Below are 17,513 nucleotides of genomic sequence, written 5' to 3' on the forward strand. Positions count from 1 at the left end.
GGTATTCTGCAGTGGCAGACATAACCTCATTCAGCGGCGTCCTCCATGTGAGGATAAGGCAGTCCCAGACTGCCTTATCCTCACATGGAGGACGCCGCTGAATGAGGCACAAGAATCTACAACAAGAAGAGAGACAGCAATTGGGTGAGATCATGCCATTTTTCTTGTCTAGTGCACGTTTAAACATGAGCACCTAATTGTTTTTAAAGTACACATAATTTTAGAGGTATACATATTAAATGTTAAGTTTTAGAGTCTAGTGGCTGGCTATACTGGGTTGTTAGTTAAAAGTGGTCAGACGTGATTAGGAACGATACGTTCTGGTTTCTTTCTTTTTTCCTGCTGAATTCATATATGTACATACCAAGGTCTCCCTGTATGTATATATATATGTATAGGTGCGTGTATGTATGTATGTATGTATGTATGTATGTATGTATGTATGTATGTATGTATGTATGTATGTATATATATATATATATATATATATATATATATATATATATATAATTGCCTAGAATACTACTTCCTGCAATTTGTACCAACTTCCGTGGCTTTGTCCGGAGCTAATGTCCGGAGCTAATGTCCGGAGCTAATGTCCGGAGCTAATGTCCGGAGCTAATGTCCGGAGCTAATGTCCGGAGCTAATGTCCGGAGCTAATGTCCGGAGCTAATGTCCGGAGCTAATGTCCGGAGCTAATGTCCGGAGCTAATGTCCGGAGCTAATGTCCGGAGCTAATGTCCGGAGCTAATGTCCGGAGCTAATGTCCGGAGCTAATGTCCGGAGCTAATGTCCGGAGCTAATGTCCGGAGCTAATGTCCGGAGCTAAGTGACGTCAACAGTGTCCAGTGTCTGATTGGTTGCCGCCTGCTGCGAGCGACCAATCAGAAACGTGCCGTACTGTGACACACTCCGCCCGCCATTTTGGTGTGATTTTTGAATTTTTACCTCACAGCAAGTTTCTACTGCGTGGAGGCGGGCCCAGTGACGTTGCTCTTCAAGCTCCTGCCGAATTTCGTCAAAAAAATGATAATACCATTTACCAAAACTATATATATTTAGTTGTGAAGTGGTTCAGTGACATTTTCACACCAATTTTGAACTTTTGTTTGGTGTTTTCTCCATATACTGCCTATTATATTTGTTCTTTCTTACTATTATTTATTAATTGTATTATTCTTACATTTGAATAAATAAAGTATATATGGATTCTAGACTCCCGATTCTTTAGAATCGGGCTGCCATCTAGTCTAATATATAATTGCCTAGAATACTACTTCCTGCAATTTGTGCCAACTTCCGTGGCTTTGTCCGGAGCTAATGTCCGGAGCTAATGTCCGGAGATTAATTGCCTAGAATACTAATTCCTGCAATTTGTGCCAACTTCCGTGGCTTTGTCCGGAGCTAATGTCCGGAGCTAATGTCCGGAGCTAATGTCCGGAGCTAATGTCCGGAGATAAGTGACGTCAACAGTGTCCAGTGTCTGATTGGTTGCCGCCTGCTGCGAGCGACCAATCAGAAACGTGCCGTACTGTGACACACTCCGCCCGCCATTTTGGTGTGATTTTTGAATTTTTACCTCACAGCAAGTTTCTACTGCGTGGAGGCGGGCCCAGTGACGTTGCTCTTCAAGCTCCTGCCGAATTTCGTCAAAAAAATGATAATACCATTTACCAAAACTATATATATTTAGTTGTGAAGTGGTTCAGTGACATTTTCACACCAATTTTGAACTTTTGTTTGGTGTTTTCTCCATATACTGCCTATTATTCACTGACTGTTATACTGAGAGACTGCCGTTTATTAACCTCTTCTTTGCCACATTGGGTATATTGCTCTATTATTTGCCACATAAGGACATTGTCCATTATTGCCCAGCAATTTCTCTGCAATATAAACTGCCTATTTATTAATATCTGCATTCAAACACGCAAAGTTGTCGTCTGATGTCTTTCATCCCTCCCCTCATAAGCATGTTCATGGATCCTGTGTAACTGTACCTTAAATAACAAGAATTGTCAAGAGCTGGTGAGTGCAGCCATTTTTTGTTCTTTCTTACTATTATTTATTAATTTTATTATTCTTACATTTGAATAAATAAAGTATATATGGATTCTAGACTCCCGATTCTTTAGAATCGGGCTGCCATCTAGTATATATATATATATATATATATATATATATATATATATATATATATATATATATATATATATATATATATATATATATATATATATATATATATCTATATATATCAGGGTGAGAAGGAACTTTGTATTTCATACTTGTCTGAAGGGCATTTCAGTGGGTCGGTTTTAATCTATTGTTAAGCGCAGGTTGACCATATACTAAAGTTAGTTGGTGCTCATTTACTGGTTTACAAATCGAGGTGGGAAAGGAATGATTGATGAAACGATCATGTTATCAGCAGCACATCTGGTTTACATGGGGTGATGCGCTATTGACAATGATGGTGATCACCGAATGTTTACATGCTATGGGCTGATAATCCGGAGAGAACGTTCTCAAAGACACAGATTTGCAGATTGTTGTCTAAATTGTACCTTCAATTCTACTCATTCCATCTAGTTGAGCAGAACAAAATGGTTGCGATAAAACGATTCTTGAACCCAAGCTGGACCATCATCTGATTAACTTTAAAATCAACAATTTTCATTGGGGAAAACTAAAGCCAGACCAACCATATCCTGCAATGCCCATCTAATACATGCTGGTGACTGAAATAAATAGGCAAATAATCCATATAACTGGGTCCACCAGAGGGAAGGCCCAGCACAGAGCCCACCACATTAATCAGACCTCCATTTGCTCAGAACCTCCTCACACGGTTGCATGCCTTGACAAAGAACCAAGGAGGTTGAAATAACATTCGGAGGAGGGCAGAGACCATGACAAACTAGCGTGTAAATTACACGTAATTCTCATGCAAATTTGAAAAAAAAATAATAGGATTTTATGGATGGGCTGGATGAATCTTTGAGGTGCATAAACATATAAAGTACTTTATACTTGTCGCGTGTATACATTTTTTTTCTCTGCTTAATATAAAACCATGGATCTAAAAGGAAAAGGTCTTGAATCTGTGATACAAAACATGCAATTACTCCCTCCATTTTTCTATGCCTAGATTTGTCTCTTATGTAGGGTGATGATCGGCGATTTTGCGACCTCGGCCAATAACATGGATTGTAAGGACCCAAATGTGATGTACTTACTCAAATAGATCTCTGTTCAGCAAACCAGGCAAATCATATTCCACAGGAAGCTCATAACTGTGCCACAGAATAGCGGCTACGCAGTGCAAATGAGAAGGGGAGGGCATCAAAAGGCCAAACTCTCTTGGAGAATTGTTTGGGGGATTGAAAGTGCTTCGTCCACTTCTTTTCAATGAAGCCACTCGGGCAGAATCACTCACCCACTTCAACAGCGCTTGTATCCTGAAGTGATAAAAGGCAGAAGACAACATATCAGCGACTGCTGGATGCCCCAATATCAAAGTGAAATCCTTCTCTCACCTTAAGTACATCATACCTGATGGAGTCTCACATTGTAACCTATACATGACCAGTAAGTAACAAATCAACCAACTTATCTCAAACAGTAAGTGCTGGCAAAGTTATACAAGTACAGAAGCCTATAGAAAGCACGAGTCTGATTATAATCTAATCTTAATGATAATCTTTATTTTTATATAGCGCTATCATGTTACGCAGCGCTTTACACACAATATCATTGCTGTCTAAATTCCCTATCAGTATGTCTTTGGAATGTGGGAGGAAACCGGAGAACCCAGAGGAAACCCACGCAGACACGGGGAGAACATACTAACTCCTTGCAGATGTTGTCCTTGGTGGGATTTCAACCCAGAACTCCAGCGCTGCAAGGCTGCAGTGCTATCCACTGAGCCACCGTGCTGCCCCCATGGATGGTAAACATCAAAATGGCATAACTCATTTCGACATGTTAGAAAACAAACATACACACAAAAAAACATATCCAGGAGGTTTTCGTACCTATCCTTGGTTCCAGGGTCTTGGGTAGTCCCTAACTGGTAGAGGATATCAATTGTGGAATCTGAGGACAACCCATTAAGCCTTCCGAATAGCAGAGGGCTATTTAAATCTGTGAAAAAGATCAAAACGAATTAAGACTCTGACCACAACCTGACGTATATTTTAAAAGAAAACTGAGGATTCCTACAGGGCCATGAGTTATCCATATACTACTGTAGGAATGGTTAATGTATACATCATGAGCTTTTCCAGTCGGTTTCCATGATGGATTGATTTAACAGATGCAAATATATTCTAGGACATGGTTAGGCAACCCTAGGCTATAACTGTATCGATATACATTATAGAAAGCAAATAAATTATTGTACTGGATGCCATGCTGTGCCTTCTATCACACATGGGCTTTATTAGAAATAAAAATAATATACCGACATCATATACCATAATCAACTACACTGTTCCATACTTTTCTCTATGAAATTATGAGATATATGGGCCAGACACAAATCAAAAGGACATTGTTTGCCTTAAACTGTAACCCTAAAAACATATTTAAGTGCGTACATAGGGTTCTTTCCCAGCACACTTACTGAATGGAAAAAAATTTGAACAGGCCCCAACTATTAATAATCACCCATCATCACGGAAAGGGCCGGGCCATACCTGCAGGGTCACTGCCAGAAGCAGCACAGTTCCGCAGAAGGATGTCAATGAGGCGAAGACCTATCCTGGTGGACTGAAGGCCGATCTTAACCAGCACCGCCTCAATGTTGGGTGAATGCATACCACAATACGGAGACATCAGCAAGGCGGCACACGTCTGTAACAGGTTGGCTGTGGGGGCTGCTGCACTTGCCATCATGGTTTCCAATTCACTGATATGAGTGAGGCAATGATGTAAAAGCCTTAACCAGCCAATACTTACATAGAAAAGAAAAAAAAAAGAAAAAAAATTACACAGATTAGATACTTTTCCATTCAAAAAAAAAAAAACCACAACAGAAGGATTCAGCCAGGACTTTACCAACAAATAATCTAAATAAGCATAAAAGAAATCTGCTGTGTAGAGGGATTTATGAAACTGTATAAAATATCCATAATCAGTAAATGCCTGTTGCTGCATGTCACACATTAGACAAGTGACCACTGCAGCCAATCATTGGGCTTAACACTGATGTATACACATATAGCAAACGGTCGTTGGGGGTCCGCAATTGGCTACAGTGGTCTGAGATATGAAACAACATAGGTGCAAGAACCGCCAGGTACTAGAAAAGTGGTAACGCAGGAGAGGCGGGAAAGTGATACCATTTCCAGCACTTAGGTCAACTTTAAAAAAAAAACAAAAAAAAAACAAATTAATGGTCAACCCCTTGTCAGCATATTTTTACACCTATAGAAGTAGTGGCACAGCTATATAGGATTTTTTCCTTCATTAAAGGGGTAATCCCAACTCCAAGACATAATCGCAATATGAAGTAGGTGTAATAATAATAGTAATAATTGCAAATCCCATTATTTAGAAATGTAGTGTAGTTTTTCTGATTCGCTGTGCCTCTTTCCTCATGTGCAGGCATTGCAGGACCTTAGGTATCCATGGTTACAACCACTGATGTAGTGACAGTAAGCTAGTTGCAAGTGGTCACAACTATGGATACCCAAGGTTCTGCAATGCCTGCACATGAGGAACGAGACATAGAAAATCAGACAAACTATACTACATTTCAAACTGGAGGTATTTGCTAATATTATTATTACACCTACTACATATTGGGATAGGATTTCGGAGATGGGAATACCCCTTTAAATATGATTCCATGTTTTGCAGAGATCTGATGCGTCAATCTCGAGTATTCTAGTGTAGAAGCCATATGCACATTAGGCCTGAAGTGTACTGAGGGTATGTCTGGCACATGACCGCTTCTTTCCAGTTCAGCGCCACAGCCCCCCTTTCATACACCCAAGTGCAACGGCACAGCCCCCGCTCCCCGAGTGCAACGGCACAGCCCCCGCTCCCCGAGTGCAACGGCACAGCCCCCGCTCCCCGAGTGCAACGGCACAGCCCCCGCTCCCCGAGTGCAACGGCACAGCCCCCGCTCCCCAAGTGCAACTGCACAGCCCCCGCTCCCCAAGTGCAACTGCACAGCCCCCGCTCCCCAAGTGCAACTGCACAGCCCCCGCTCCCCAAGTGCAGCGACACAGCGCTCCCCGAGTGCAGCGACAACCCCACAAACGACTTTCAGTTTGACTTGCGTATGAATTTTTTTTATTTTATCGGGGGACAAGAGCCTACACACAGCAATAAGCGCTTTTTTTTTTAATGTAAAAATGTGGCGGCAGGCTCCCTTTATGCCACATGATCATAATATTAAAGCACAATTTAACATGCAAACTGCATTGAAGTATAACACTAATGTATAGTACCATCACTGAATACTCAAAGCTTCGTTTCTTTAGAACACTTTTACATTAAAATACAAAGAACAAGTAAGCTGAAGTCACAGTGTTGGCTCTGCAGATCCAACAGGAGGCTTTGCCACCATTTAGATTTCCCTGACATATTACCTGGTTTTGGACACCTGATCCTCAGAAGGAAGGAATGGGTTGTTAACAGTTGCTGATGAAGTGTTTCCAAATGCAGTCAGACCAAGCAATTTTATCTGTGAAAGCCCAAGCGTACTGGCATCCCGAGGACGGTGGAGGCGCAGACAGACAGCGGATGCCACCTCGGCTTTCACAAGCTGAATTTTGATGTACGTGAGGCCACTAGTGATGACTGGTGTGGACAAAGGCAGCATGTTGACTCCATCTGCACTTATTTCCACAGAGACTGAAGAGGGACAAGCTAAAAATGTCAAGGATGAAAGCAAAACATAAGTGTGAAAAGGTTTACAATCTCATACACTGCCCGATATCTAACAATCAGATGGCTGCTTACTGGCCAGGGAGGCGAGGTGCGGCTGGATATGGATCTCCTTCAGAAGCACCGCTGCGGGCAGGTGAATGGTGAGGTCACACCAAGCCTCCTCTGGGAGAAAGATATAGGACCAGGCAGCAGACCGTGCTCTCCTGTGTGGTGGGGTGGCTTGCAACAGGACTTCTGCAGGTTGGGCAGTGGGACTACTTGATGTGATTGTACCTAACAAAATAAAGTGAGAATTCAAGGAAACTAATGATAAAATCAAGGTAAGTACTGAGAAGTTTTAATCCTTTTCACCACAGTTGTTTTTTAATGTTTTTTTTCAATGCTTCCTTCCAAAAGGAGCTGTCTGGGACTATTTGATTTTTTTTTTTTTACTATGGGTCTAAGAACAAACCAGCTAACTACCTGCCTGTTCTGCCCAGCGACTCGGCAGCTTCCGCTGATGTCACCGACAGGGCAGCTCTGTTGAAGGGGAGTGACTGTCAATGTCATGCTGAATGACAGGTGGCTACCAGCTGCCTAACTGAGGGTAGCCAGCATGATGCCAGCAATCACGGCCAACAGAGCAGCAAGAGGAGGAAGATCTGCTCTGCTGACAGGAAGCAGCAGAATCACTGGCTGGAGCGGAAAGTGACCTCTCTAAGCTGGCAAAGATCAGCGCTGGGAAGGACAGCAAGGTAGTTAGCAGTTTCCTACCGGATAGTTCTTAGTAGTTAAAATAAATAAAATAGTCCCAGTATTGCTGTGTATTGTCCTTTAAGAATTCTCCTTTAAACCCCTGAGTGGAGTACAAAAATGGCACACCTTGAGCATTCAATAGGTTTTGGCTAACACAAAAACCCATGTGCAACCTTTAAAATAGTTGCCCTTTACTGTGGCATCTAGGAGGTTTAAATTGTTGGGAGATCTGGTTGTTCAGGTGGTCGTTAAAGGTACACCCTGCGTTACACCTGCAGATTTTGTGAGGAATTCGCCTGCGTTTTTACACCTGCGGAAGCATTACAATGAAACCCTGCAAAGTGCTCTGGATGAAGCTGCTCCTCCTATACATAAAACAACTCGGCACAGACGGCAACAACCGTGGCACACGCTGCAAACACGTTTCCTGCAGCGGTGCTCCAGGTGCGCAGAACGTCTGTGGAGAAAATCTAATCTACCCGAAGATTTCATCCATTATAAGTTCATGCTAAAGACATACAATTCTGCCCTTCACCTCTCCAAACAAACCTACTTCAACACCCTCATCACCTCCCTGTCCAATAACCCTAAACGTCTCTTTGACACGTTCCAGTCCCTACTCAACCCAAGAGAGCAGGCCCCAACCACGGATCTCCGTGCTGACGATCTGGCCAATTACTTCAAAGAAAAAATTGACCACATTCGACAGGAAATCATCTCCCAATCTCTTCATACCATGCACTGTCCTCCCTCCCCCACTGCATCTAGTTCACTCTCTGACTTTGAAGCAGTTACAGAAGAAGAAGTAAGCAGGCTCCTTGCATCTTCTCGCCCGACCACTTGCACCAGTGACCCCATTCCGTCACATCTCCTCCAGTCCCTTTCCCCGGCTATCACCTCTCACCTAACAAAAATATTCAACCTTTCCCTCACTTCCGGTATTTTTCCCTCCTCATTTAAGCATGCCATCATACATCCATTACTTAAAAAACCATCCCTCGATCAAAACTGTGCCGCTAATTATAGACCTGTCTCTAATCTTCCCTTCATCTCTAAACTCCTCGAACGCCTGGTCCACTCCCGTCTTACCCGCTATCTCTCAGATAACTCTCTTCTCGACCCTCTTCAATCTGGCTTCCGCTCTTTACACTCTACTGAAACTGCCCTCATTAAAGTCTCTAATGACCTACTAACAGCTAAATCTAATGGTCACTACTCCATGCTAATTCTCTTGGATCTCTCTGCAGCATTCGACACTGTGGATCATCAGCTCCTCCTCACTATGCTCCGCTCCATCGGCCTCAAGGACACCGTTCTCTCCTGGTTCTCCTCCTATCTCTCTGACCGATCCTTCACTGTATGTTTTGCTGGTTCCTCCTCCTCTCACCTTCCCCTTACTGTTGGGGTTCCTCAAGGATCAGTCCTAGGCCCCCTACTCTTCTCGTTGTATACTGCCCCTATTGGACAAACAATCAGTAGATTTGGTTTCCAGTACCATCTCTATGCTGACGACACCCAATTATACACTTCTGCTCCCGATATCACACCGACCTTTTTAGAAAACACCAGTGATTGTCTTACCGCTGTCTCTAACATCATGTCCTCCCTCTATCTGAAACTAAACCTGTCAAAAACTGAACTTCTCGTGTTCTCTCCCTCTACTAACCTACCTTTGCCTGACATTGCCATCTCCGTGTGCGGTTCCACCATTACTCCAAAGCAACATGCCCGCTGCCTTGGGGTCATCCTTGATTCTGACCTTTCATTCACCCCCTACATCCGATCACTGGCTCGCTCTTCTTACCTGCATCTCAAAAACATTTCTAGAATTCGCCCTTTTTTTAATTTCGACTCTGCAAAAACTCTGACTGTTTCACTTATTCATTCTCGTCTGGACTATTGTAACTCTCTACTAATCGGTCTCCCTCTTGCAAAACTCTCCCCGCTCCAATCTGTCCTGAATGCTGCAGCCAGGATCATATTCCTCACCAACCGTTACACCGATGCCTCTACCCTGTGCCAGTCATTACACTGGCTACCCATCCACTCCAGAATCCAGTACAAAACTACTACCCTCATCCACAAAGCACTCCATGGCTCAGCACCACCCTACATCTCCTCCCTGGTATCAGTCTACCACCCTACCCGTGCCCTCCGCTCCGCTAATGACCTCAGGTTAGCATCCTCAATAATCAGAACCTCCCACTCCCGTCTCCAAGACTTTACACGTGCTGCGCCGATTCTTTGGAATGCACTACCTAGGTTAATACGATTAATCCCCAATCCCCACAGTTTTAAGCGTGCCCTAAAAACTCATTTGTTCAGACTGGCCTACCGCCTCAATGCATTAACCTAACGATCCCTGTGTGGCCTATTTATAATAAAAAAAAAAAAAAAAAAGGTTCCTCGCATCATGTTCTCATACACTTTATGCAGTATTAGCCCTCTGTGTCTGTACTGCTACATACTTAGGCAGGTAACTGGTTCATGCAGCTTTACATGAACACCTGAGCCTTACACTATAGCTGGTCCGAATAACTAAAGCAATTGTTACCATCCACCTCTCGTGTCTCCCCTTTTCCCCATAGTTTGTAAGCTTGCGAGCAGGGCCCTCACTCCTCCTGGTATCTGTTTTGAACTGTATTTCTGTTATGCTGTAATGTCTATTGTCTGTACAAGTCCAATCTATAATTTGTAAAGCGCTGCGGATTATGTTGGCGCTATATAAATAAAATTATTATTATTATTATTATGGAATAGGTGTAAAACGTTGCGGAATCCGCACAGAATTGACATGCTGCGGAAAATAAACCGCAGCGTTTCGGCGTGGAATTTTCCGCAGCATGTGCACTGCGGATTTCGTTTTCCATAGGTTTACATGGTACTGTACACCGCATGAAAAACTGCTGCGGATCCGCAGAGCCGGATCCGCAGCGTTAAATCCACAATGTGTGCACACAGCCTAACTGTACAACACAGCTGACATCCCCTGTCTATGAAGTACGACCAGTTCCAGATTCTGGTTTATACACATCCTATGATTTACAGGGGTATTCACATCTGCAAGATCCTATCCCAAGATGTAATAATAATAATAATATTAGCAAATACCTCCAGTTAGAAATGTAATGTAGCTTTTCTGATTCACTATGTCGCCTACCCCATATGCAGGGCATTGCAGTACTTTAGGTATTCATAGTTACGACCACTCAGTGACAGGTGCTAGTGGTGGTAACCACGGAAACCTAAGGTACTGCAATGCCCTGCACATGGGGTAAGAGAGAGTGAATCAGAACTGTAATATTTCTAATTAGAGGCATTTGCTAATATTATTACACCTGCTACATATTTGGATAGGATTTATGAGATGGGAATACTCTAAGTGATATAAAAGGGTATTTCAAAAACACAATTTTTGCATATATTGAGTGATATAATGTACATATGCTGGAAATATCTGGCATTTATCCTGAAAGGAAGCGTTACACTTGAGGGCCTCAAAAAAGAGCAGAGCTCTTAAAAAACCAATGAGAATTTCTGCCTGTTCAATACCATATTTTTCAGAGTTCAAATCATCAGCGCAGCCTCTAAAGACACAAACAGCAAGGACTGCAGGGGAACTATAGCTCTGACACCTGCTTCACTTACAAAACTATTTAACAGTTTATATTAATTATATGGAAACTAATTAAAAGGAATTGTTCACTATTGGACAGCCGTTAAAGGGAACCTGTCAGCAGGATTGTGCACAGTAACCTACAAGACAGTGTCAGGTCGGCGCCGTTATATGGGTTAAAATGATACCTTGGTTGATGAAATCCGGTTTGTCGTTGTTTTTATAATCTTTATTTTCAGTTTTGAGATAATGATATGCTCGTGCTCTGAAGTGGGACTGGAGGGGCGGGGTCTTCATGTGGCGCTCTGATTAGGTATTCATAATGCAGACTGCTGATAGGTCACTGATCCCTCACTGACCTGCCCCCTAGTTTGCATAATGAATAGATGTACATACTGAATGAAAAAAAAATAAACCTCTTTTTTCTGCAGGCCGTGACACCTGCGCTGCAGCATAATAGGATGTTTAATGTGTAGTTAATACATGTGGTTGAGCTTTCCTGAAGGCCATAGCAAAAAAAAAATTTAAATGGCACCTGCAGGGCCTGCGCAGTAGCAGCTATCTGTGTACATAGCCGAGATCAGATAGCTGCTATTGCGCGGAGCCATCTTGCTGGAGAAGAAAAGAAAAAATGTCCTCCTCCAAGATGGTGCCGCCCGCGCCTGCCATTTTTACATTTTTTTGTTATACTCCTCAGGAAAAGCTTAACCACATGTAGTAACTACACAGTTAACAAGCGATTATGCTGCAGCGCAGGTTCCACGACATGCAGAAGGGTTTTTTTTGTATTATTATTCAGTATGTACAGGTATTCATTATGCAAACTAGGGGGCAGGTCAGTCACCTATCAGCAGTCTGCATTATGAATACCTAATCAGAGCCCCACATGAAGACCTCCTACAGGCCGCCCCGGAGCACGGGCATATCATTAACTCAAAACTGAAAATAAAGATTAAACAACCACAAGATGGATTTCATCAACCAAGGTTTCATTATAATCAGTATAACGGCGCCGACCAGACACTGTGTGTAGATTACTGTGCACAATCCTGCTGACACGTTCCCTTTAAAGGAAATCTCTCAATAGGATCAACCCACTTAACTGTCTATCATGTGGGTCCTATGAAAGTGAATAAAATGCTGACCTTGATATCTGCAATCTTGAGGTCTTATTCCAGAGGAATACACGTTTTTCTTAATACGTAAATGAGCTGTTCAGGACTATGGGCCAGACACTGATCAGCATGAGAATCTGCCTTTATTTTATATACAATGGGGAGTTACCAGTCTGATGTGTAATGGCTGCTCTCCTAATCTCACAGCAGAGTTGTGTGCGATTATAACAGTACAACAGAACTTGTCTCATTACAAAGTTATTTGCAGCAGCAGTCTCTTTTCTTAGTGCTTCAGCTTCCTACTCCCACAGCCAGGGTGGGTGAGGAGCTCTTAAAGTGAACCTGTCAACAGGTTTGGCCAATAAGAGATCCGGCCATCACCTTTCGGGGATGATATACAGCATTCTATAATGCTGTATATCTGCCCCCCACCAGACATTTAACAGATGAAAAATAACTTATATTCACCTGCGGGGCGGGGCGGTCCGGTCCGATGGGCGTCGTTGGCCTTGGTTCGGCACCTCGCATCTTATGATTCCCATCCTGCTTGCTTTGTTTGGAAGAAGCATCCCTTAGTCATCCAGTCTCCTCGGCACAGCGCTCCTTCGCAGGCATACTTCTCTGCCATGTTGAGGGCAGAGCAAAGTACTGCAGTGCGCAAGTACCGGGGCTCTTAGACGTTTCCCGGCACCAGCACACTGCAGCACTTTGCTCTGCCCTCAGAGCAGTGCGCCTGAGCATAGAGTCGTGCCGAGGAGATGCCTCATCCACACGAAGCAAGCAGGAGGGCGGCATCGCAAGAAGGGAGGCACCGGACCAAGAAGAGTGACACCCATCAGACCGGACCGCCCCCCAGGTGAGTATAATAAGTTATATTAGGTTCCCTATAAAGCATCAGTTATTATTGGTTCACACTGGTAACTCCCCCTTTCATGTAAAATACACTGTGGAGGCAGATTCTCCGGTGATCTCTGTCTGGACCACAGATCTTAATAGCTCATTTGCATTTCAGAAAAATGTAGATTTCTCTGGAATAAGGCATTGGATTACAGATATTAAGGTATCACTTTAGTCAACTTTCTATGACTTGCATGCCCATGTAAACAGCTTAAGTATGTTGATTCAACAACTGCTAAAGTGCCCCAGATATAATAATAAAAAACCCTTACTGTAAAGTCTTGCTACAACAAACATAAAAATCAATTTTAGCAAAAATATATGAATAATATCAAACACAATCACATACCAAGTGGAGCAAAGTTATGAATTCCCTCTGCATTATCTGGCTCAGAAGCGAGCACTCGGGCTTTCAAACTGCTGTCTGAGGATTTGCTGGGGCCAGAGTCAAGAAACTTCATGATTGTGGACACCATACTTCTGGCGGTATTAACAATTGCCCTTGTGCTTGTCACCATGTTATTGCAGATGAGCTGAACACCTCCTAAAAGATTAAAATAAATATATTTTTAGGCCTCATTTAGATGTCCATTTTTTCTGTACGTGCTCTGTGATTTTCACTGATATAGAGCAGAGATCAAAATAACCAATACGGGTCTATGGGTGTGTGAAAATCATATCTGGCACACAGGTGGCATTACTGTGCAGTGAATGTGCCGTCCGTTACTAATGCTACGTATAAGAGAAGCTTTGTAATTTATTTTTCATATGTTAAAATCACTGACCAAACACGGATGAAACTCGGACTGTGTTTTTACGCAAAATAAAAATCAAGGACATCTGAATGAGGACGTCTCTGTGATATCACCGCACAAAATACAAAGATAAAAGCGCAATACAGTAGTGCCACTGGAGAAAAAGCCAAACTGGACCAGAGCCCTCTCATTCTGTAGATCTGCGTGAGGTGGTGGTGAATAGTGGCTCAGAGATATTGTGCAAAGATCTTGCCTACAAAAACAATCTTACGGAGAATGGCTATGCATATCAAAAATTGGCCGACTTGCTTCTTGAATACATGGTGTCAAGATATCTTCAGTTTCTAGATCTAGGAAGGTGTCAGCACAAATTACTTCAGTAGTACAGTTAAGAGCTGCATAGAAAACACACTGAAATACATACCCATATCATGAAAAGCTTTTAAGGCCTCACTTGTGTCTAAAACTCTTAGGATGAACCACAGCAATGGCTCTGACAGCTGACAAGTAGAAAGAGAGCCCTGAAGAAAACAAAACATCGTATCACCTCAGCACTTACAATGGCAGACTGCAGAAATCGATGACGAAGGGGTTGTCTTGTCTACTACTTGGAGAACCCCTTCAAAAATGCTGCACTCCTAAAAATAAAATTACATATAAAAAAACAAACAAAAACCTTATACTCACCTCTAGAACCCATGTTGTTCCAGCGATGTTGGCATCATGGCTCTCACCTGACATTATGCCAAACAGCGGCCGCATATAGACTGCTTTGTTCACACTTCCCGAAGACGAAAAACAGACGACCAAAAGAAGTGTGGGACCAGCAGCTCCTTAGTGGCCACTGATTGCTATGTCACATGAGTGCCAGGAGCCCCAGCGCCAATGCCGGCATGGCGCCAGTGTAGAACGCGAGCATAAGGGTTTTTTATTTTACTTGGGGGATACCAGCATTTAAGAAGGGGCTGTCCGAGCAGTGAATAACTCCTTTAATAAGCTTTAGCCCCTCCAACATTTTTCCCCACTCACAGAAGTGCTCCTATATACCTGGCTGTGCAAGGAACTGCAACTGACCCCATTCAGTTAGCTCCTTCACCCCGAAGCCTGTTTTCACCTACCTCACCAGGCCAATTTTTACAATTCTGATCACTGGCACTTTATGAGGTTTTAATTCTGGAACGCCCTGACGGATCTCGGTGATTCTGAGATTGTTTTCTCGTGACATATAGTACTTCATGATAGTGGTAACATTTCTTTGACATGAAATGCATTTGTTGGTGAAAAAAAAATTGGAACTTTTGCAAAAATGTTGCAATTTTCAAACTTTTAATTTTAAACCCTTAAATCAGAGTCATATTGCATAAAATAGTTAACACTTCCCACATGTCTAATTTACATCACAATTTTTGAAAAAAAAAAATTTTTTTGTTAGGAAGTTATAAGGGTTAAAATTTGACCATCGATTTCTCATTTTTACAAAATTTGCAAAACCATTTTTTTTTTATGGACCACCCCACAATTGAATTGATTTTGAGATGCCTACATGACAGACAATACTCAAAAATGACACCATTCTAAAAACTGCACCCCTCAAGGTGCTCAAATCCACATTCAAGAAGTTTATTAACCCTTTAGGTGCTTAACAGGATTTTTTGGAATGTGGAAGGAAAAAATAAACATTTATTTTTCTTTTACAAAAATTTTCCCTTAGACCTATTTTTATTTTGCAAGGGCAACAGGAGAAAATGGACCAAACAATTTGTTGTGCAATTTCTCCTGAACATGACGATACACCATATGTGGGGGAAATCTACTGTTTGGGCGCACGGCAGGGCTCGGGAGGGAAGGAGCGCCATTTCTCTTTCTGAAAGTAAAATTTGCTGGAATAATTAGCGGACACCATGTCACATTTGGAGAGCCCCTGATGTGCCTTAACAGTGGAAACCTCCAATAAGTGACCCCATTTTGGAAACTAGACCCTTTTGGGACCTTATCTTGATGTGTGTTGAGCACCTTGAACCCCCTGGTGCGGACGTTAAGCCGTGAAAATAAAAAAAATAAAAAAAATAGGGATTTTTGTGTACTCACCGTAAAATCCTTTTCTCCGAGCCAATCATTGGGGGACACAGACCATGGGTGTATGCTGCTGCCACTAGGAGGCTGACACTAAGTGATACAAAGAAAATAAGCTCCTCCTCTGCAGTATACACCCTCCTGCTGGCTCTCAGCTAACCAGTTCGGTGCAAAAGCAGTAGGAGATCAATACCAACATATGAGCATATAGCATGCCACATTATATATATGAGAGTACAGAATGTCAAATTATAAAACAAGCACAAACTAATAATAGGGTGGGAGCGGTGTCCCCCAATGATTGCCTCGGATGAAAGGATATTACGGTGAGTACACAAAAAACTCTATTTCTCCTACGCCTCATTGGGGGACAGACCATGAGACGTCCCAAAGCAGTCCCTGGGTGGGGACAACATCAGATCAGGCCCTGTGTAACACCGCGGCCTGCAGAGTCCGCCTGCCCAGACTCACATCTGTGGAAGTCTGGGAATTATAGTGCTTCAAGAATGCATGCGGACTGGATGAACCCGCAAGCTTGCAGGCGTGCTGTGCCGACGTCCGGTGCCTAGAATCCAAGAAACCTTGATAGACAGGGAGATAGGCTGACATCTAACACGGAAGGATTCCTGGATGGTGTAACAAATCCACCAAGCTAACATGGCCCATAAACGGCTAAACTCTTCCTGTAACCGTCAGAGAGCAGTCCTCTTAAAGAGAGGTAGCCCAAATAAAGTGTCCAACCTTCGGAAGGACGCCGTCTTTGAGACGTACCTACTCAGAGCACTCACCTCGTCCAGAATATGGGGAACCCATTCCGTTATGTGGACTGGTGCCGAGAGAGATGAGGGAAGTACGATGCCCTCATAACTGTGGGAATACAATACCACATTGGTAACAAGGGATGGGGATTGCCTGTAGACAACCTTGCTTTGATGGTAATAAGGGAAAAGGTCTGAAAGAACAGAGCGGCTAGCTCCGAAGACACGTCAGGATGAGGAGATCGCAGAGATAAAAGGGCGCTATTCCCTGATAGTAAAGTCTGTCTGGATCAAAAGGAGTCTACTGTAAGACTCCCAGGATCATTAAGGTCCCAAAGATCTAACGGTATGCGATAGGGAAGAACCACATGTGAATACTCCCTGCGAGGAAGTCCATGTTTGCAGTTTTGTTGCACTGCGGAAAAATACTAGTTCAGCAAACGAGAAAAAACCTGGCATGGTCAGTGCAGATCTCCTAGGATCACCGGGGCCCTTCCTGCTTCTGAAAAGATTTCGGAAGTAGTGGAAGAGGGACAAAGGTAACTGGTACCATGGAAGAACCAGAACATGCACTGCGATGGCTTTTGGACCTGAAGGCAGAACCATGAACTTAGAGTACATTGGCACTCAGTCTGGATGCCATCTGACCTACATCTTGAG

General features: G+C 43.1%; 1 protein-coding gene across 5 annotated transcripts in view; it reads right to left on the reverse strand.

Annotated features, from left to right (window-relative positions):
• BIRC6 (baculoviral IAP repeat containing 6) overlaps positions 1-17,513 on the reverse strand; it is a 403,914-nt gene that overhangs the window by 185,146 nt on the left and 201,255 nt on the right. For all 5 annotated transcript variants that reach the window (XM_069769115.1, XM_069769114.1, XM_069769117.1 and 2 more), the window contains exons 48-54: positions 14,447-14,543; positions 13,617-13,811; positions 6,977-7,177; positions 6,604-6,883; positions 4,702-4,958; positions 4,039-4,147; positions 3,241-3,462 (exon numbers count right to left, since the gene is read on the reverse strand). In XM_069769115.1, the coding sequence (XP_069625216.1) occupies positions 3,241-3,462; positions 4,039-4,147; positions 4,702-4,958; positions 6,604-6,883; positions 6,977-7,177; positions 13,617-13,811; positions 14,447-14,543 (1,361 nt within the window). The remainder of the gene's footprint in view (positions 1-3,240; positions 3,463-4,038; positions 4,148-4,701; positions 4,959-6,603; positions 6,884-6,976; positions 7,178-13,616; positions 13,812-14,446; positions 14,544-17,513) is intronic.

This window comes from Ranitomeya imitator, chromosome 5 (assembly GCF_032444005.1).
Source record: "Ranitomeya imitator isolate aRanImi1 chromosome 5, aRanImi1.pri, whole genome shotgun sequence".
Taxonomy (NCBI): domain Eukaryota; kingdom Metazoa; phylum Chordata; class Amphibia; order Anura; family Dendrobatidae; genus Ranitomeya; species Ranitomeya imitator.